The 21408-nt window shown below is 45.9% G+C and overlaps 1 protein-coding gene across 1 annotated transcript in view; it reads right to left on the reverse strand.

Moving 5' to 3' along the window:
- The window catches only part of LOC145864265 (A disintegrin and metalloproteinase with thrombospondin motifs 17), a 67182-nt gene that overhangs the window by 18610 nt on the left and 27164 nt on the right, over positions 1-21408 (reverse strand). Inside the window, exons 4-7 of the mRNA XM_082969690.1 lie at positions 17042-17204; positions 9264-9399; positions 3361-3565; positions 2373-2525 (exon numbers count right to left, since the gene is read on the reverse strand). Of these exons, the coding sequence (XP_082825816.1) occupies positions 2373-2525; positions 3361-3565; positions 9264-9399; positions 17042-17204 (657 nt within the window). The remainder of the gene's footprint in view (positions 1-2372; positions 2526-3360; positions 3566-9263; positions 9400-17041; positions 17205-21408) is intronic.

Below are 21408 nucleotides of genomic sequence, written 5' to 3' on the forward strand. Positions count from 1 at the left end.
TTACCTGTAAAAAAGACACCTGTCCACAGAAGCAATCAATCAATCAATCAGATTCCAAACTCTCCACCATGGCCAAGACCAAAGAGCTCTCCAAGGATGTTAGGGACAAGATTGTAGACCTACACAAGGCTGGAATGGGCTACAAGACCATCGTCAAGCAGCTTGGTGAGAAGGTGACAACATTTGGTGCGATAATTCGCAAATGGAAGAAACACAAAAGAACTGTCAATCTCCCTCGGCCTGGGGCTCCATGCAAGATCTCACCTCGTGGAGTTGCAATGATCATGAGAACGGTGAGGAATCAGCCCAGAACTACACGGGAGTATCTTGTCAATGATCTCAAGGCAGCTGGGACCATAGTCACCAAGAAAACAATTGGTAACACACTACGCCGTGAAGGACTGAAATCCTGCAGCGCCCGCAAGGTCCCCCTGCTCAAGAATACATATACATGCCTGTCTGAAGTTTGCCAATGAACATCTGAATGACTCAGAGGACAACTGGTGAAAGTGTTGTGGTCAGATGAGACCAAAATGGAGCTCTTTGACATCAACTCAACTCGCCGTGTTTGGAGGAGGAGGAATTCTGCTTATGACCCCAAGAACACCATCTCCACCATCAAACATGGAGGTGGAAACATTATGCTTTGGGGGTGTTTTTCTGCTAAGGAGACAGGACAACTTCACCGCATCAAAGGGACGATGGACGGGGCCATGTACCGTCAAATCTTGGGTGAGAACCTCCCTCCCTCAGCCAGGGCATTGAAAATGGGTCGTGGATGGGTATTCCAGCATGACAATGACCCAAAACACACGGCCAAGGCAACAAAGGAGTGGCTCAAGAAGAAGCACATTAAGGTCCTGCAGTGGCCTAGCCAGTCTCCAGACCTTAATCCCATAGAAAATCTGTGGAGGGAGCTGAAGGTTCAAGTTGCCAAACGTCAGCCTCGAAACCTTAATGACTTGGAGAAGATCTGCAAAGAAGAGTGGGACAAAATCCCTCCTGAGATGTGTGCAAACCTGGCGGCCAACTACAAGAAAAGTCTGACCTCTGTGATTGCCAACAAGGGTTTTACCACCAAGTACTAAGTCATGTTTTGCAGAGGGGTCAAATACTTATTTCCCTCATTAAAATGCAAATCATTTTATAACATTTTTGACATGCATTTTTCTGGATTTTGTTGTTGTTATTCTGTCTCTCACTGTTCAAATAAACCTACTATTAAAATTATAGACTGATCCTTTCTTTGTAAGTGGGCAAACGTACAAAATCAGCAGGGGATCAAATACTTTTTTCCCCCACTGTATGATCAGGGCCCATAGGACTGTAGTCAAAAGTAGTGCACTATGTAGAGAATAGGGTGCCATTTGGGACTCATCCGTGAGAGGAAACACTTTGCATTACTCAGAGCTTTCATTCATCCTGAACTCTCAGTTTTGAAATGATCTCTAAAGAGACAAGTAAACAAACAGAATGATTAGTGAACATGTTTTGTAAATGGTGGGTTTTTGCCCACTGCAGAGCCCAGCAGACGAGAGTATAGTTCAGCTCGGAGGATGAATCCCAAGTGGCAAATGTCAAAAGTAGTGCCATTTGGGACGCAGATCCAGAGTAGCCGACTGGCGCCTACTGTAGTTCAAAGTGTTAATAAGGAGGTTTGCTTGTATGTACCATCCCGGTCTGAGGACTTTACTGTGTGTGTGTGTTCCTTCATGTGTCTGTGTGTAGTACGAGTACAGGAATAAAGGTTGAGACCTCTCCCCTCACAGCCAGCCACAGCGGACAAGGAGGTCAATTACATTTCAGGAATTAAACTACACTCCCCATGTCCATTCTCACCCACAGGAATTGAAATGGACTTGAGCCTGTTTCTATTGCCCTGCCCTAGTTAGACAGATGGGAAGAGAGACTGGTGGCTGGGAAGGTGTGAGGGCCAAGGTGCCTTAGTCCATTTCTCCAGCAGAGAGAGAGTGTGAGTTTGTGTGTGTGTGTGTGTGTGTGTGTGTGTGTGTGTGTGTGTGTGTGTGTGTGTGTGTGTGTGTGTGTGTGTGTGTGTGTGTGTGTGTGTGTGTGTGTGTGTGTGTGTGTGTGTGTGAGTGTGTGTGAGTGTGCCATTTAGAATGCAGGCAGACAGTGATGCAGGTGCAGTCAGGCTATCTGTCAAGATGCCCACATCAGGACAGGCACAGCATTGGCACCATGTTGGCATCACCTACACCGCTGTGTCACAGGGAGGGATTAATCAATTGGAAGGGGGCATCTGGGGTGAGAGTCCTCTCCACATGGGAGATCTCTGTAAATAGATATTTGATTAAAAAGAGAGAGTATGTGTCTGTGTGTGTGTGTCATTTATGTGTGTGTATGGCCCATACCTTGGACCAGTCCCCAGTCTTCCACTCGTAACATTTGGAGCGGTCCTCACAGGGCTCCTGGTCAGCAGGCTGAGAGAGGGGGTCACAGCTCCCCTGGGGGTTGGTGCACCTCACTATCCTCCGACGGACCCCACTGCCACAGTCTGAAGAACACTGGGGAGAGGAGGGAGGGAGAAGGGAGAGGGAGACCAGGGGAGGGAGGGAGGGAGGGAAGAAGAGAGTGGAGGGAGGGAAGAAAAAGGGGGAGAGAGGGAGGGAGATGGAGATGAGGGAGAGAGGGAGGGAGAGGAAGAGGGAGATGGAGACAAGAGGGAAAGGGAGAGAGGGAAAAATTGGAGTTGAGGGAGAGGGACAAAGGGAAGGGACATATAGAGGAGAGAAATGGGAACATGAAAGAGGGAGGAAGAGGTGGAAAATAATTACAGTAGAGAGGGAAGAGAGGGGATGGAAAAGGAGAAGAAAAAGAGTGGAGGTAAGATGAGGTCAGAGGAGGAGTGTGAGGTGGAGGAGGAGAGGGAGATGAAGAGGGAGAGGGAGGTTAGGGTGATGTCAGGAAAAAGAGAGGGAGGAAAATGAAGTGAATAGAAATATGAGGATAGAGAGAGTGTGAGAGGGAGCGAGAGAGAGAGGGCAGAGTGTTACTCATTATAGAAGCCTCCTGTGGTGGTTCATTAGCTCCCCTCTCCAACCCACTCCACCTCCTCTTCAGTGGAGCAAGGGAAGAGAGAGAGAGCGAGAGAGAGAGAGAGAGAGAGGGGGGGGGGGGGTGACAGATGTCTATATTATGCAGTACTACTGCAGCGCTGCTCCTACATGATTCTGCATCAAACTTTGAGGAAAGTGGTTTACTATTTCTCTCTCTCTGTGTCTCACTCACATGGGCACTCGCATAGACACGTGGACACACACAGACGTGCGGAAACACTCAAACACGCATCCACGAATAGTCTCATAGACAAGCACACACCCCACCCCCACCACAACAGACCTTGGACCACTCAGAGGCCTCCCAGGCAATGAGGCAGTGGCGTCCCTCGCAGCCCTGCAGGGCGGGGGGTTTGCCCCCCTGGCAGTACAAGTCCCGTGTGTGGATAAGGGATCCGTTCTGCAGCTGGTACACACAGCCCACCTCACGCAGCTGGAGACCCTTCCCACACGTCACCGAGCACTGGCCCCACTCCCCTGTCACCCACCTGGAGAGAGAGATAGATGTGGAGAGGGGGAGAGGAGAGAGAGAGGGAGGGGGAGAAAGAGAAAGAGGGAGAGAGAGGGAAAGTGAGAGATAGAGATGATTTGCATTTTTATTTATTAAGGATCCCCATTAGTTCCTGCCAAGGCAGCAGCTACTCTTCCTGGGGTTTATTATGGATCCCCATTAGTTCTTGCCAAGGCACCAGCTACTCTTCCTGGGTTTTATTATGGATCCCCATTAGTACTTGCCAAGGCAGCAGCTACTCTTCCTGGGGTTTATTATGGATCCCCATTAGTACTTGCCAAGGCAGCAGCTCCTCTTCCTGGGGTCGAGCAACATTAAAGTAGTTATATGACATTACATTTCATAACACTTTTCACAACACATTAAGTGTGTTCCCTCAGGCCACTACTCTACTACCACATACCCTACCAGTCAAAAGTTTTAGAACACCTACTAGGGTTTTTCTTTCTTTTTTTTTTTTTTTTTTACTATTTTCTACATTATAGTATAATAGTGAAGACATCAAAACTATGAAATCATGTACAGTAGTAACCAAAAAAGTGTTAAACAAATCTCAATATATTTTATATTTGAGATTCTTCAAATAGCCACATTTTGCCTTGATGACAGCTTTGCACACTCTTGGCATTCTCTCAACCAGCTTCATGATGTAGTCACATGGAATGCATTTCAATTAACAGGTGTGCCTTCTTAAAAGTTAATTTGTGGAATTTATTTTCTTTTTAATGCGTTTGAGCCAATCAGTTGTGTTGTGACAAGGGGGGGTATACAGAAGATCAATTTGTAAGTCACTGGATAAGAGCATCTGCTAAATGATGTAAATGTAAAATGTAAATAGCCTTCTTTGGTAAAAAACAAAGTCCATATTATGGCAAGAACAGCTCAAATAAGCAAAGCGAAAGGACAGTCCATCTTTACTTTAAGAGATGAAGGTCAGTCAATACGGATATGTCAAAGACTTTGAATGTTTCTTCAAGTGCAGTCGCAAAAACCATCAAGAGCTATGATGAAACTGGCTCTCATGAGGTCCGCCACAGGAATGGAAGACCCAGAGTTACCTCTGCTGCAGATAATACATTCATTAGAGTTACCAGCCTCAGAAATTGCAACCCAAATAAATGCTTCACAGAGTTCAAGTAACAGACACATCTCAACATCAACTGTTCAGAGGACTGTGTGAATCAGGCCTTCAGGGTCGAATTTCTGCAAAGAAACCACCACTAAAGGATACCAATAAAAAGAAGTGACTTGCTTGGGCCAAGAAACACGAGCAATGGACATTGGACTGGTGGAAATCTGTCCTTTGGTCTGGAGTCCAAATTTGAGATTTTTGGTTCCAACCGCTGTGTCTTTGTGAGACGCGGTGAGGGTGAGCAGATGATCTCCGCATGTGTATTTCCCACCGTAAAGCATGGAGGAGGAGGTGTTATGGTGTGGGGTGCTTTGCTGGTGACACTGTCTGTGATTTATTTATAATTCAAGGCACACGTAACCAGCATGGCTACCACAGCATTCTGCAGCGATACTCCATCCCATCTGGTTTGGGCTTAATGGGACTATCATTTGTTTTTCAACAGGACAATGATCCAACACACCTCCAGGCTGTGTAAGGGCTATTTTACCACAATTGTCACAGCAGTCGAAAAGAGCGGACCAAATTGCAGCGTGGTTGTAGTTCCACATTTTATTAAATCCGTGAAACTTTGCAATACACAAATAACAGAATATGACAAAACAACAAACCGTGACACAGAGAGAAACAAACAGTACTCAAAATATAATAACCCACAAAACCCAGGAAGAAAAACCTCTACTTAAATATGATCTCCAATTAGAGACAACGAGGACCAGCTGCCTCCAATTGGAGATCAACCCACAAAAAAAACATAGAAATTGAAAAACTAGAACTTAAACATAGAAATACAGAACATAGAAAAACAAAAAACACCCCCTGTCACGCCCTGACCTACTCTACCATAGAAAATAACCTCTTACTATGGTCAGGACGTGACAATAATCTCTCGACCTCAACCAAATTGAGATGGTTTGGGATGATTCGGACCGCAGAGTGAAGGAAAAGCAGCCAACAAGTGCTCAGCATATGTGGGAACTCCTTCAAGACAGTTGGAAAAGCATTCCAGGTGAAGCTGGTTGAGAGAATGTCAAGAGTGTGCAAAGTTGTCATCAAAGCAAAGGGTGCCTACTTGAAGAATCTCAAATATAAAATATATTTGAATTTGTTTAACACTTTTTTGGTTACTACATGATTCCATATGTGTTATTTCATAGTTTTGATGTCTTCACTATTATTCTACAATGTAGAAAATAGTAAAAATAAAGAAAAACCCTTGAATGAGTAGGTGTTCTAAAACTTTTGACCGGTAGTGTATCTACAATACAAAATCCATGTGTATGTGTGTGTAGAGTGTGTGTGTGTGTTATCATGTGTATGTTTTTTAATATGTTTCTAAATATTTGCTTTGGCAATGTGAAAACCCTTTCCTAGTCCATTAAAGTATTTTCTGATTAAATTGATTAAAGTAAAATTATCAACAGGTTAATGTTGGCAGATATGTAAAAATGAAAGTGTAGAAATAAGCACCATCTCTTTTAATCAACATGGCAGTAAACATTTAATGGCCTAGTGCAGTCAAAAACGTGATTTCCCTATGTTTTATATACATTTCCACACTGTGAGGTTGTGAAAATGATGATAATTGTCATGACTTCCGCCGAAGTCAGTCCCTCTCCTTGTTCGGGCGGCGTTCGGCGGTCGACGTCACCGGTCTTCTAGCCATCGCCGCTCCACCTTTCATTTTCCATTTGTTTTGTCTTGGTTTTCCGCACACCTGGTTCACATTCCCTCATCTGACTAAATCTATATTACCCTCTGTTCCCCCCATGTCTGTGTGTGGAATTGTTTGTTTGTTACGTGTGGTTCGCATCAGGCTGGTTTGCGCCGGGTATGTGTTTGACCCGTGTGTTTTGTTTATTGTACCGTTTGTGTACTTTGGCGCCTGTTATCACCCATCTCTGCTCTCCTGCACCTGACTTACATTCAACCAGTTGTGCACAACGTGACAGTAATGCCCTTTTAGTGTAAGAGCTGTTTGAAAATACAGTCTGAAATTTCAGCCTCTTCTGGTGGGATGGAGTTTTGGCCTGCCTGGTGACATCACCAGGCAGTAAATTAGTTAATTAATAAGAAGAAAAAGAGTTCCAAACCTCTCTTCCGATAACAGCTAGTTCTCAGTTTCCCACTCCCCACTCAGTCCTACAGTCCTACAAAATTCTTGCTTGAGTAATTGCTCTGTGCTAAGAAGCAATTTTTGCCATTTTAATTGAAAACAATCACAGTAAGGTACTTAATTGTTACCCGTAAACGATTGCTGTTGAGATAAAAATGGCTGCATTGGACCTTTAAGTGTTCTCTGTGTTAAACAAGAGTGGTTCGCTATGCAACACAAAACACAGACAAACTGAGCAATTGAAATACTCTTAAATTCTCATTCAAAACAAAAAAGAGTGCCAACACACTATCCTCCTAGTATTAAAAACCACCAAGTGTCTTTTGTATGCTACGATGTCGCCAATGAAGTAGTGTTGACTAATCCACTGGGTCGTGATCAGTAGGGCACGTCGTAGCAAGAACCTTTCTTATTGGACCAAGTCCAGGTAGTCCCTCCCCAGTTTCAGAGCATCTTCTTCCAATTGGTGCCTGATGAACATTACCCTGTAGATGTGACAGAGTTTGGGGTTTACAGCACCAGGCCTGGTGAAATGAGGTCGTAAAGAGTTACAGCCAAACACCTGAGGCCTGTGGAAAACTGGGCCTCTATTTTCCAGGTGATGTAGTAATAAACTAAAGGAGTAGATGGAGAGGTCCCAGTCTGTCTGTCCATCTGTCTGTCTCTCTGTCCGTCTGTCTCTCTCTCTGTCTGTCTCGCTCTCTGTCCGTCTGTCTCTCTGTCCGTCTTTCTGTGTATGTGTATGTGCATGCGTGCGTGTGTGTTCTGCTTCCATGTCCATGTCTTTTATCCCTCCTCCTCTTCCTTTCTTTACCGCAACGTCCTGATACTGTCCACTTCCATTCAATATTTGGCTGTACCTAACAAGTCCTGCCTATATGGTAGAGATGCAGCTGACTGAGCCACTGAATGGATGCAAAGGGGAAAGGGGCTAAGAGACTGCAAATTATATCCACATCAATGTATGTCTTAGAAACGTATAACTGGGCTGGGTCCAAATACAGGGAGTCTTTGTCTACATCCCAAATGGCACCCTACTCCCGATACAGTATAGTGCACTACTTTTGACCGGGCCTGGGTCACATGTAGTACACTATAGGGAATAGGGGGCCATTTGGGGCAGGTCCTTTTTCTGTTGCCCAAAAATATATACAATGTCTATGGGGGCTGTCGTATAAAGTTAGCACAGTATTGACAGAATACACTCAAGAATAATTTGAAAGGAATCTTTTTCAATGAAAATAAAGTTAAATGAACAGAAATACGGAACCCCGTGCTCAAATTACCAGCTAGAATATAGATGGGCTAGAATTCTAGAATCTTTAGAATCTAGATTCTAGAGGCTAAAATCTAGACAGAGTGAAACCACAGTTCAGTGAGTGTAACATAAGGGGATTTGTAGCCTCACTCCTCAGCCTGAAATGTGCCCACTCACGTTGACTAATAGCTAGCTTTTTGGTGGCACAACTGACTAAAAACATTTCAGGAGGGCAGACATGAATCTGTGAGGCAGAGGTCCCAGTTGCTTGTCTCGGTGTGAGCTGAAGCGGGAAGAAGTGGAATGTCTCTCCTGGGGAACTCTAGTCGTTCCATGTATTTGAACCATTCCTGAGCTAGCACACCTGATTCAACTTGTCAACTACTTATCAAGCCCATGTTTCGGTGAATCAGGTGAGCTAGTTCAAAGCGACAACAGAAGTCTCTACCTTGAAGTTTGAGTGATATACAAGTACATTAGTGGGAGTCAGTGTGAGGCCGGTTCAATAGGCCAGACGGCACTCTGCCTTTTATGTGGATAAGGTAATAAGGCACCTTAAACCACGTACATCTCGCACCCTATTCCCTATATAGTGCACTAATTTGACCAGTGCCCTATGGAAGTAGTGCTCTATATAGGGAATAGGGTGCCATTTGAGATACAGCCCAGTTTCTTTGAACAGAGAGATCAGTGGTCTGGTTTAAATGCATCAGCAGTACAGCTCAGAAACATTCCTTGCTGCACGTTCCTCTAATGTAAAACTCTGCCTGAGTAGGACATGAAACAATCACACTGTGCATGCATGCTGACAGGCACTGCATGCTGACAGGCACTGCATGCTGACAGGCACTCGACTGCACATGTATTCTGGATCCTCCTTCTATAGCCAATTGAATTCAATGGAGCTGTTTTTTTTAATAATATCTCAGAAACAGGATGATGCAATATTTTCATCATCCTGTTTCTCATTCAACTATTCCTGTTACAGTGTGTGTGTGTACCTGTGTGTGTACCTGTGTGTGTGTGTGTGTGTGTGTGTGTGTGTGTGTGTGTGTGTGTGTGTGTGTGTGTGTGTGTGTGTGTGTGTGTGTGTGTGTGTGTGTGTGTGTGTGTGTGTGTGTGTGTGTGTGTGTGTGTGTGCATGTGCTTGTGTTTGAAGTGTGTCTCACCTGTACTGACAGGGGTGTGAGTTGCAGCGTCGTACTTGGGATAATGGCCTGTTCTCTGGTTGGCAGAGGCTGTCATTCACCAGAGTCATGCTCTTATTGACCAGCCTCATACAGGACACCACTGTCCTCCTCTCACCTGGAAACACACACACAGTTATAATCTGAGGTATACAAACACAAACAAATTACAGCGAAAGAGAGTGACAAAAAGAGAGAGAGACAGAGAGAGAGAGAGACAGAGACAGAGAGAGAGAGAGAAAGAGAGAGAGTGAGACAGAGAGAGAGAGTGACAGAGAGAGACAGAGAGAAAGAGAGAGACGCTGTCTCAAAAAACCTTCAAACAGCTTTACACACACAAAACACATGGAGTTCAAGCCTCTGTCTCAACCGGCATAACCCTCCAGTGAACTACATCATAGCCTGGTCTAATGCGAAGGTAATTACACAATAAAACTCAGTTAATTAACACTAAATCAGAAGACTGAAGTCCTATATTTGGAGCTGAGCTGGCCCCTATCCAAACCACCACTTGCTGGGTAAGGCCCCGACTACTCTGTGTGTGTGTGTGTGTGTGTGTGTGTGTGTGTGTGTGTGTGTGTGTGTGTGTGTGTGTGTGTGTGTGTGTGTGTGTGTGTGTGTGTGTGTGTGTGTGTGTGTGTGTGTGTGTGTGTGTGTGTGTGTGTGTGTGTATACGTGCATGCGTGCGTGTGCGCAGGGCTCGAGATCTGGGCTTTGTTCCAACTTTATGAAAATCCATCCTTTCTCCCTCCCTCTGGTCAGACGTTGTGCAGTATATAAGGACTAGTGTGTTTGTGTTATATTGTGTTAAGTGCACTACAGTATATAAGGACTAGTGTGTTTGTGTTATATTGTGTTAAGTGCACTACAGTATATAAGGACTAGTGTGTTTGTGTTATATTGTGTTAAGTGCACTACAGTATATAAGGACTAGTGTGTTTGTGTTATATTGTGTTAAGTGCACTACAGTATATAAGGACTAGTGTGTTTGTGTTATATTGTGTTAAGTGCACTACAGTATATAAGGACTAGTGTGTTTGTGTTATATTGTGTTAAGTGCACTACAGTATATAAGGACTAGTGTGTTTGTGTTATATTGTGTTAAGTGCACTACAGTATATAAGGACTAGTGTGTTTGTGTTATATTGTGTTAAGTGCACTACAGTATATAAGGACTAGTGTGTTTGTGTTATATTGTGTTAAGTGCACTACAGTATACAAGGACTAGTGTGTTTGTGTTATATTGTGTTAAGTGCACTACAGTATACAAGGACTAGAGTGTTTGTGTTATATTGTGTTAAGTGCACTACAGTATACAAGGACTAGAGTGTTTGTGTTATATTGCGTTATGTGCTCATGGGTTTCTACTATATGGCTCAGAAATGACTAAATCTGGCTTCCCACTACAATATATATGTCACAGGTTTCATGTTCCTACATCGTCCCAAAATCCTGTGCTGGGAAATGTTTTATGAACACTGTGTACAGGCTCCCTGACGGTTATGCCAACCCCCACCCCATCCCTTAATGTTCTTCTCAGAGCAACAGTGTGTCGGCAGAATTCATTTGGAGGGAAAACGACTCATAATATTTACTCTAAAAGCCGAAAGATACTGGAAGAGTAATAATGAATTCTGGTTACCAAGGAAACAGAGATTTGTTCCATACACACAGTGAGACGTGGACTTTCCTATGAGGACTTCAGGTTTTCCTCATATTTGAATCTCTCCAAAAGTGGGCAACAAAATGTCAAGTAGAACTCTATGCTAAATAGGTTTACGCACATAATATTTGCCAGGGGTACAGTGCCCCCAGTGGCTCAGTTGGTAGTGCATGGCGTTTGCAGGGGTATAGGGTCCTAGGTGGCTCAGTTGGTAGTGCATGGCATTTGCAGGGGTATAGGGTCCCAGTGGCTCAGTTGGTAGTGCATGGTGTTTGCAGGGGTATAGGGTCCCAGTGGCTCAGTTGGTAGTGCATGGCGTTTGCAGGGGTATAGGGTCCCAGGTGGCTCAGTTGGTAGTGCATGGTGTTTGCAGGGGTATAGGGTCCCAGTGGCTCAGTTGGTAGTGCATGGTGTTTGCAGGGGTATAGGGTCCCCAGTGGCTCAGTTGGTAGTGCATGGCGTTTGCAGGGGTATAGGGTCCCAGGTGGCTCAGTTGGTAGTGCATGGTGTTTGCAGGGGTATAGGGTTCCCAGTGGCTCAGTTGGTAGTGCATGGTGTTTGCAGGGGTATAGGGTCCCAGGTGGCTCAGTTGGTAGTGCATAGTGTTTTCAGGGGTATAGGGTCCCCAGTGGCTCAGTTGGTAGTGCATGGCGTTTGCAGGGGTATAGGGTCCCAGGTGGCTCAGTTGGTAGTGCATGGTGTTTGCAGGGGTATAGGGTTCCCAGTGGCTCAGTTGGTAGTGCATGGTGTTTGCAGGGGTATAGGGTCCCAGGTGGCTCAGTTGGTAGTGCATGGTGTTTGCAGGGGTATAGGGTCCCAGGTGGCTCAGTTGGTAGTGCATGGTGTTTGCAGGGGTATAGGGTCCCAGGTGGCTCAGTTGGTAGTGCATGGTGTTTACAGGGGTATAGGGTCCCAGGTGGCTCAGTTGGTAGTGCATGGTGTTTGCAGGGGTATAGGGTCCCAGGTGGCTCAGTTGGTAGTGCATGGTGTTTGCAGGGGTATATGGTCCCAGGTGGCTCAGTTGGTAGTGCATGGTGTTTGCAGGGGTATATGGTCCCAGGTGGCTCAGTTGGTAGTGCATGGCGTTTGCAGGGGTATAGGGTCCCCAGTGGCTCAGTTGGTAGTGCATGGCGTTTGCAGGGGTATAGGGTCCCAGGTGGCTCAGTTGGTAGTGCATGGTGTTTGCAGGGGTATAGGGTCCCCAGTGGCTCAGTTGGTAGTGCATGGTGTTTGCAATGGCAGTGTTGGGGGTTTGATTCCCACGTGGGACCAGTACAAAAATGTCTGCACTCACTACTGTAAGTTGCTCTGGATAAGAGTGTCTGCTAAATGGCTGAAATGTAAATGAAATGTAGGCAACTAGATTCAGCCACGGGATGGTTTTGTCTAAGCGATTTGTAGGGGGGGCGTAACATAATTCTAGTCATTTGTACACTGCAAACTGACCACAACTAAGCTCAAAAGGAGGTTGTATTTAAAAATAATATTAATTTCATACCTTGATTACATTGAGACACCATCACATACTGTATGTCTTTTATTAGTGGCAATACTTGGGAAAAAACACTTGCATGCCTGTTGCAGACCCCTGATATATGCCATTTCGCAGGCGCTTTTATCCAAAGTGACCTACAGTAAGGACCCCAGCGACTTTCAGGAATTAACACTGATCAAATTTGGTAAAACCCTTTAAGTCATCAGACAGCTGGCTGCCTACAACAAATTAACCACTAGCTGGCTACAACAAACTCACCACTAGCTGGCTACAACAAACTCACCACTAGCTCGCTACAACAAACTCACCACTAGCTGGCTACAATAAACTAACCGCGAGCTCTCTACAACCAACTAACCGCAAGCTCTCTACAACCAACAAACCGTTAGCTGGCTACAACAAACTAACCGTTAGCTGGCTACAACAAACTAACCGTTAGCTGGCTACAAAAACTAACTGCTAGCTGGCTACAAAAACTAACCGTTAGCTGGCTACAAAAACTAACCGCTAGCTGGCTACAAAAACTAACCGCTAGTTGGCTACAAAAACTAACTGCTAGCTGGCTACAAAAACTAACCGCTAGCTGGCTACAAAAACTAACCACTAGCTGGCTACAAAAACTAACTGCTAGCTGGCTACAAAAACGAACCGTTAGCTGGCTACAAAAACGAACCGCTAGCTGGCTACAAAAACTAACCGCTAGCTGGCTACAAAAACTAACCACTAGCTGGCTACAAAAACTAACTGCTAGCTGGCTACAAAAACGAACCGTTAGCTGGCTACAAAAACGAACCGCTAGCTGGCTACAACAAACTAACCGTTAGCTGGCTATAACAAACTAACTGCTAGCTGGCTACAACAAACTCACCACTAGCTGGCTAAAATAATTTAACAGCAAGCTGGCTACAACAACCTAACTGTTAGCTGGCTACAACAAACTAACCGCCAGCTGGCTACAATAAGCTAACCACTAGCTCACCACTAGCTGGCTACAACATACTCACCACTAGCTGGCTACAATAAACTAACCGCAAGCTCTCTACAACCAACTAACCGCTAGCTGGCTACAAAGACTAAACGCTAGTTGGCTACAAAAACTAACTGCTAGCTGGCTACAAAAACTAACCGCTAGCTGGCTACAAAAACGAACCGTTAGCTGGCTACAAAAACTAACCGCTAGCTGGCTACAAAAACTAACCGCTAGCTGGCTACAAAAACTAACCGCTAGCTAGTGTAACCGATGTGAAATGGCTAGTTAGTTAGCGGTGGTGCGCGCTAATAGCGTTTCAATCAGTGACGTCACTCGCTCTGAGACTTGAAGTAGGGTTTCCCCTTGCGTTGCAAGGGCCGCGGCTTTTGTGGCGCGATGGGTAACGATGCTTCGTGGGTGTCAGTTGTTGATGTGTGCAAGGGTCCCTGGTTCGAGCCCAGGTTGGGGCGAAGAGAGGGACGGAACCTACACTGTTACACTGGCTACAACAAACTAACCGCTAGCTGGCTACAAAAACTAACCGTCAGCTGGCTATAACAAACTAACTGCTAGCTGGCTACAACAAACTCACCACTAGCTGGCTAAAATAATTTAACAGCAAGCTGGCTACAACAACCTAACTGTTAGCTGGCTACAACAAACTAACCGCCAGCTGGCTACAATAAGCTAACCACTAGCTGGATACAATAAGCTAACCACTAGCTGGATACAATAAGCTAACCACAAACAAACGAAAGTGGTTAACCTAAACCAGCACACACCCTCTCATCAGCCAAGGTTGAAACTCCTATCACAGCTAAATGACATATGTTACCAATGATTCAGATTGAACAATGCATTATAGCTAATCAATCACTGGCTAGCGATAAAACCGCTAGTGTCATGGTGCTGTTTTCACTCTAATTATGACCAGACTTGCTTCGAGAGTTACTTCACTTCATAATTGGATGGATTTACTATAGTTCATAACTAAATAGTTTTACAAAGTAATCAACCTTTAAAAAATAATGTAATTGATGTAATAGTATTGAGATGAGTGCAAAAGCAAATTCAAGTACAACCTACTGATAATTGTAACTTATTTTTGCAGTCTTTTTTTCCACTGGTTGAGATGCAACATCAGTTGAATTTATAGTGAAGGGTAATCTACTCTGAAGGGTTAAAACAACATTAACTAGCCACCTATCCATCCACTTCACATCTACTGCTAGATGATGGTAAAATACTGTTGCACTGAGTTAATAAAAATAATGCTTTTTCCTCAAAGTTTTTTTTAAAATCACCAGAATCAGCTCTAGATATTTGCAGTCTCAGCAATGAACTGAGAATTGAATAGGCAAAACTAGAGATACGTACTGTATGTGTGCAGTGTGCTGTCCACTGTGTGTGTGCCTGCATGAGAGTGCACGTGTACATGCACGTGTTTGAGTGCCTTTGTTTGCGTGTATGTTCGTGGGAACCCAGTTGAGAGTCCCACAGTGGGAGCCAGCTCTACCTGTCTGGTGTGCTCTAGTTCAGAGGTTAGAAGTTGACCAACACTGGGCCTATTTGTCTCCCCCAAGCCCCAAAGGCCTGTCCAACTAACCCTCTGACATAGCCTCTAACACGTCTCCAAGACCCAACCCACTACCTCAGTCCCAACAGTCTGTCCAACTAACCCTCCGACACAGCCTCTAACCCCAGCCTCCAAGCCCCATCCCTCTCTACCTCAGTCCCAACAATCAATCCAACTAACCCTCCGACACAGCCTCTAACCCCAGCCTCCAAGCCCCAACCCTCTCTACCTCAGTCCCAACAATCAATCCAACTAACCCTCCGACACAGCCTCTAACCCCAGCCTCCAAGCACCATCACTCTCTACCTCAGTCCCAACAATCAATCCAACTAACCCTCCGACACAGCCTCTAACCCCAGCCTCCAAGCCCCAACCCTCTCTACCTCAGTCCCAACAATCAATCCAACTAACCCTCCGACACAGCCTCTAACCCCAGCCTCCAAGCACCATCCCACTACCTCAGGCCCAACAATCTATCCAACTAACCCTCCAACACAGCCTCTAAGTCCAGCCTGCAAGCACCATCCCACTAACTTAGTCCCAACAATCAATCCAACTAACCCTCCGACACAGCCTCTATGTCCAGCCTGCAAGCCCCATCCCACTAACTTAGTCCCAACAATCAATCCAACTAACCCTCCGACACAGCCTCTAAGTCCAGCCTGCAAGCCCCATCCCACTACCTCAGTCCCAGCCGAATGGCTCCAGCATCACCAACCAGGTGTAACCCACTAACCCAACCTCACTAGCCTCAACAGTATATATGTGTGTTTGCTCATGTGAGTGTGTGAGAGCAACAGCCCATCTGCCCTCTACCCATCCCTCGTTGCGGCAGGCAGCCATCCAGCCGGGCTGTGTTTGATGTTTGTTGTGGAGCCCTGGTCCTGGCGGACCCTCTGCGCTGGGCAACCAGCCCCAGATTAGTGCATCAGCATGGAGCACAGACGTGACGCTCCACAGTCAAGATTAGAGACCCATATCTAACATGTAACCCCACTGGATAGCAGCAGCAGCGGTGGAAGGGAACTGAAGGGGGTGGGGAACTGAAGGGGGGTGGGGGAACTGAAGGGGTGTGGGGGTTACTGAAGGGGGCTGGGGGAACTGAAGGGGGTAACTGAAGAGGGGTGTGGGGTACTGAAGGGGGTGGGGGTTACTGAAGGGGGCTGGGGGAACTGAAGGGGTAACTGAAGAGGGGTGTGGGGTACTGAAGGGGGTGGGGGTTACTGAAGGGGGCTGGGGGAACTGAAGGGGGTAACTGAAGAGGGGTGTGGGGTACTGAAGGGGGTGGGGGTTACTCAAGGGGGCTGGGGGTTACTGAAGGGGACTGGGGGAACTGAAGGGGGTAACTGAAGAGGGGTGTGGGGTACTGAAGGGGGTGGGGGTTACTGAAGGGGGTGGGGGTTACTGAAGGGGGCTGGGGGAACTGAAGGGGGTAACTGAAGAGGGGTGTGGGGTACTGAAGGGGGTGGGGGTTACTGAAGGGGACTGGGGGAACTGAAGGGGGTAACTGAAGAGGGGTGTGGGGTACTGAAGGGGGTGTGGGTTACTGAAGGGGGCTGGGGGAACTGAAGGGGGTAACTGAAGAGGGGTGTGGGGTACTGAAAGGTGGTGGGGGGGACCTGAAAGGGTGGAGGGTAACTGAAGGGGGTATGGGGGAATTGGAGGGGGATGGGGGAACTGGAGGGGATGGGGGGAACTGGAGAGGGTGGGGTGGGGGGTGGGGGAGGAGGGGGGAGGAGGGGGGGACTGGAGGGGGATGGGGGGAACTGGAGGGGATGGGGTGGGGGGTGGGGGAGGAAGGGGGGACTGGAGGGGGATGGGGGGAACTGGAGGGGATGGGGGAACTGGAGGGGTGGGGTGGGGGGTGGGGGGGAGGGGGGACTTGGGGGGACTGAAGGGGGAGGGGGGAACTGAAGGGGGAGGGGTGTACTGGAGGGGGTTGGGGGGACTGGAAGGGGGAGACTGAAAGTCACTATGCATGAACCCAAGGTCAACAGCTATCAGAAACCCTGCAAAGACTCTCCTTGGGATGTGTGTCAGTGTGTGTGAGTCATACCTCCTCCACACTGTACGTTGCAGTCTTGCCAGGAGCTGTGTGTCCAAAGGTAGAGGTGCTCTGGTGCTCTCTGCTCCTCACTGACATCATCACGTTCAGTTACGTTCAGAGACACTGTGTACTCATAGTGTATCCCGTAGGTCTGGTCATGGAACAACAGCACCTAGGGGAGAGGGAGTTATGTTTAGAAACACTGGCTTGTTATGTTCAGACACAATGTCCTGATAGTGTATAACATAGAGATGGGTTGAGAGACTGGGTCATGCTCAGACACACAGAGTGAGTAAGTGAGTGAGTGAGGAGAGAGACAATATATAGACATCATGACATTTGAAATGTCTTTATAAGTGTAATGTTTACTGTACATTTTTTTAACTTGCTTTGCCAATGTAAACATGTTTCCCATGCCAATAAAGCACCTTGAATTGAATTGAGAGAGGAAGGAAAGAGACTTAGAATTGTTTTCTTTAATGAGCCATCCTCATGAACTTAAAAACACCTTATTTACCCCCCCCCCCCCCGTGAGCCCCCTCCTAAAACCATAGCACCAAACCTTAGCACAACCACAATAAGAGTACAATGCACAATCCAGATCCACATTACAGATGTTCATTTAACCCGCCCTCTCTAGCAGAACATACTGCCTCCCCCAAGCCCCCACTCATCCTGAAATACTTTGTAAAGGAAAGAGAGACAGGTCCACCTCTACAAGGCAGCAATCCCAACTTTTGCCAGGACCCTGAAGGATGTCACCCTCAACCGCAGCCCCAGAACCTCAAACAGGAGCAACAGAGCAACGGACACCCCGCCCAGGACATCAAGACACCATCCCAGACCTGCAAGACCCCCTCCCAAAGGACCTGCACCGAGAAAACCCACGCCAAGAGGACCTACACCCAGACCACAGCATCACCAGCCACAACCCAACCAGCTGAGACCCTTCCAAACAAAACCTGGTCACACCCTACAGTATATAGGCCCCCCCAGATCAGACCTATGCCCCCCCCCCACCCCCCCACAGTAAAGACCTCAACATGACAGCCACACATATGCCCAGGCCTTGAGCAGAGCAACAGGCCCAACCCCCACGAATACACCCGCCCAAGCCCCATCCTATGACCTAAGAGGTATGTATCAGATGCTCAACATGCTCTGCTCACACCTACTGTAATGGTCCGGGCCTAAACCCCTTGAAAACAACACTAGACACTATGGAACACAAAGCTTTCACTTTCTCATCCTGGAATATACAAGGTCTAAGGTTATCTACCTTTGGCCTAATGCGCAGGAACCTAGACTTCATCAAAGAAATTGGAAATACAGACATTGTCATCCTACAAGAAACATGGTATAGAGGAGACAGACCCACTGGTTGCCCTCCAGTTTACAGAGAGCTGGTAGTCCCATCCACCAAACTACCTGCTGTGAAACAGGGAAGAGACTCAGGAGGTATACTAATTTGGTATAGAGCAGACCTAACCCACTCTATTAAATTAGTCAAAACAGGAACATTTTACATCTGGCTATACATCTCAACACAGAAAAATGTCCTCATGTGTGCTATCTATATCCCCCCAATAGAATCCCCATACTTTAACGAGGACAGTTTCTCCATCCTAGAGGGGGAGATCAACCATTTCCAGGCCCAGGGACATGTACTAGTCTGTGGCGACCTAAATGCCAGAACTGGACAAGAACCTGACACCCTCAGCACACAGGGGGACAAACACCCACCTGGAGCTGATAGTATTTCTTCCCAAATATACCCCCCTAGACACAACTATGACAAAACAACCAAGAAAACGGGTCACGACTCCTGCAGCTCTGTAACACACTGGGTCTGTATATAGTCATTGGTAGGCTTCGAGGAGACTCCTATGGTACAGCTCATCCCTTGGCAGTAGTACTGTAGACTACTTTATCACTGACCTCAATCCAGAGTCTCTCAGAGCGTTCACAGTCAGCCCACTAACATCCCTATCACATCACAGCAAAATCACAGTCTACTTGAACAGAGCAATACTCAATCATGAATCATCAAAGCCAAAGGAAGATTGAAGGAAAGTAGTGTTGAACCTACCAAAAAACAATTAGGCAACAACAAATTCAATCCCTTTTAGACAACTTCCTGGACAAAACATTTCACTGTAATAGTGAAGGTGTAAACTTGGCAGTAGAAAGCCTAAACAGTATATTTGACCTTTCAGCTTCCCTATCAAATCTCACAATTTCAAGCAGACAACCTAGAAAAATTAACAACAATAACAAATGGTTTGATGAAGAATGCAAAACCCTAAGAAAGAAATTGAGAAACCTATCTAACCAAAAACATAGAGACCAAGAAAACCTGAGTCTATGCCTTCACTATGGTGAATCACTAAAACAATACAGAAATACACTACAGGGAAAGAAGGAACAGCACATCAGAAATCAGCTCCATGTAATTGAAGAATCCATAGACTCTAACCACTTCTGGGGAAATTGGAACACACTAAACAAACAACAACACAAAGTTATCTATCCAAAATGGAGATGTACCACTTCTCTAATCTTTTTGGCTCCATAACAAACAGCAAAAACATATACATGATCAATTACAAATATTAGAATCAGCTATTAAAGACTACCAGAACCCACTGGATTCTCCAATTACATTGAATGAACTTGTCACGTCCTGACCAGTAAAAGGGGTTATTTGTTATTGTAGTTTGGTCAGGGCATGGCAGGGGGTGTTTGTTTGTGTGTTTTGGGGTTTTTGGGTTATGTTCTATGTTCTTCTATTTCTATGTTTATTCTAGGGTATCTATTTCTATGTTGGAATTGTTTGGGGTTGGTCTCTAATTGGAGGAAGCTGAATCTCGTTGCCTCTAATGATTTCTTTTCATTGTGTTTGTGGGTGGTTTATTTCTGTTTAGTAATTCTTACCTGACAGAACTGTTTGGCTGTCGGTTTCTGTTTCTTTGTTTCAGTGGTCAGATCTAATAAATTCATGATGAGCACTAACCACGCTGCGCCTTGGTCTACTCCTTACGACGCCTGTTACAGAACTACAGGACAATATACAGACAATATACAGACCACAAATTTCTATTAGCTATACCTAAACTCTTTAACATCATCCTCAGCTCTGGCATCTTCCCTAATATTTGGAATAACTACCGTGGGATATGCGTCAACAGCAACCTTGGGAAAATCCTCTGCATTATAATTAACAGCAGACTTGTACATTTCATCAGTGAAAACAACATACTGAGCAAATGTCAAATTGGCTTTATACCAAATTACCCTATGACAGACCATGTATTCACCCTGCACACCCTAATTGACAAACAAAAAACAAACCAAAACAAAGGCTTGTCATGCTTTGTTGATTTCAAAAAAGCTTTTGACTCAATTTGGCATGAGGGTCTGCTACAAATTGATGGAAAGCGGTGTTGGGGGAAAAACATAAGACATTATAAAATCCATGCACACAAACAAAAGTGTGCAGTTAAAATTGGCAAAAAACTCAAACATTTCTTCCCACAGGGCCGTGGGGCGAGACAGGGATGTAGCTTGAGCCCCACCATCTTCAACAGATATATTAATTAATTGGCGAGGGCACGAGAACAGTCTACACAACCCGGCCTCACCCTACTCGAATCGGAAGTCAAATGTTTACTGTTGGCTGATGGTCTGGTGCTTCTGTCCCCAACCAAGGAGGGCCTACAGCAGCACCTAGATATTCTGCACAGTTTCTGTCAGACCTGGCCACTGACAGTAAATCTCACTAAGACAAAAATAACGGCGTTCCAAAAAAGGTCCAGTTGCCAGGACCACAAATACAAATTCCATCTAGACACCGTTGCCCTAAAGCACACAAAAAACTATACCTACCTCGGCCTAAACATCAGCACCACTGGTAACTTCCACAAAGCTGTGAACGATCTGAGACAAGGCAAGAAGGGCATTCTATGCCATCAAAAGGAACATAACATTTCACATACCAATTAGGATCTGGCAAAAAATACTTGAATCAGTTATAGAACCCATTGCCCTTTATGGTTGTGAGGTCTGGGGTCCGCTCATCAACCAAGAATTCACAAAATGGGACAAACACCAAATTGAGACTGCATGCAGAATTCTGCAAAAACATCCTCTGTGTACACAAAACACCAAATAATGCATACAGAGATAAATTAGGCCGATACCCGCTAATGATCAAAATCCAGAAAAGAGACGTTAAATTCTACAACCACTTACAAGGAAGGGATTCCCAAACCTTCCAAAACAAAGCCATTACCTACAGAGAGATTAGCCTAGAGAAAAGTCCACAAAGCAAGCTGGTCTTAGGGCTCTATTCACAAACAGACCCCACAGAGCCCCAG

Source organism: Salmo salar, chromosome 26 (assembly GCF_965601325.2).
Source record: "Salmo salar chromosome 26, fSalSal1, whole genome shotgun sequence".
Taxonomy (NCBI): Eukaryota; Metazoa; Chordata; class Actinopteri; order Salmoniformes; family Salmonidae; genus Salmo; species Salmo salar.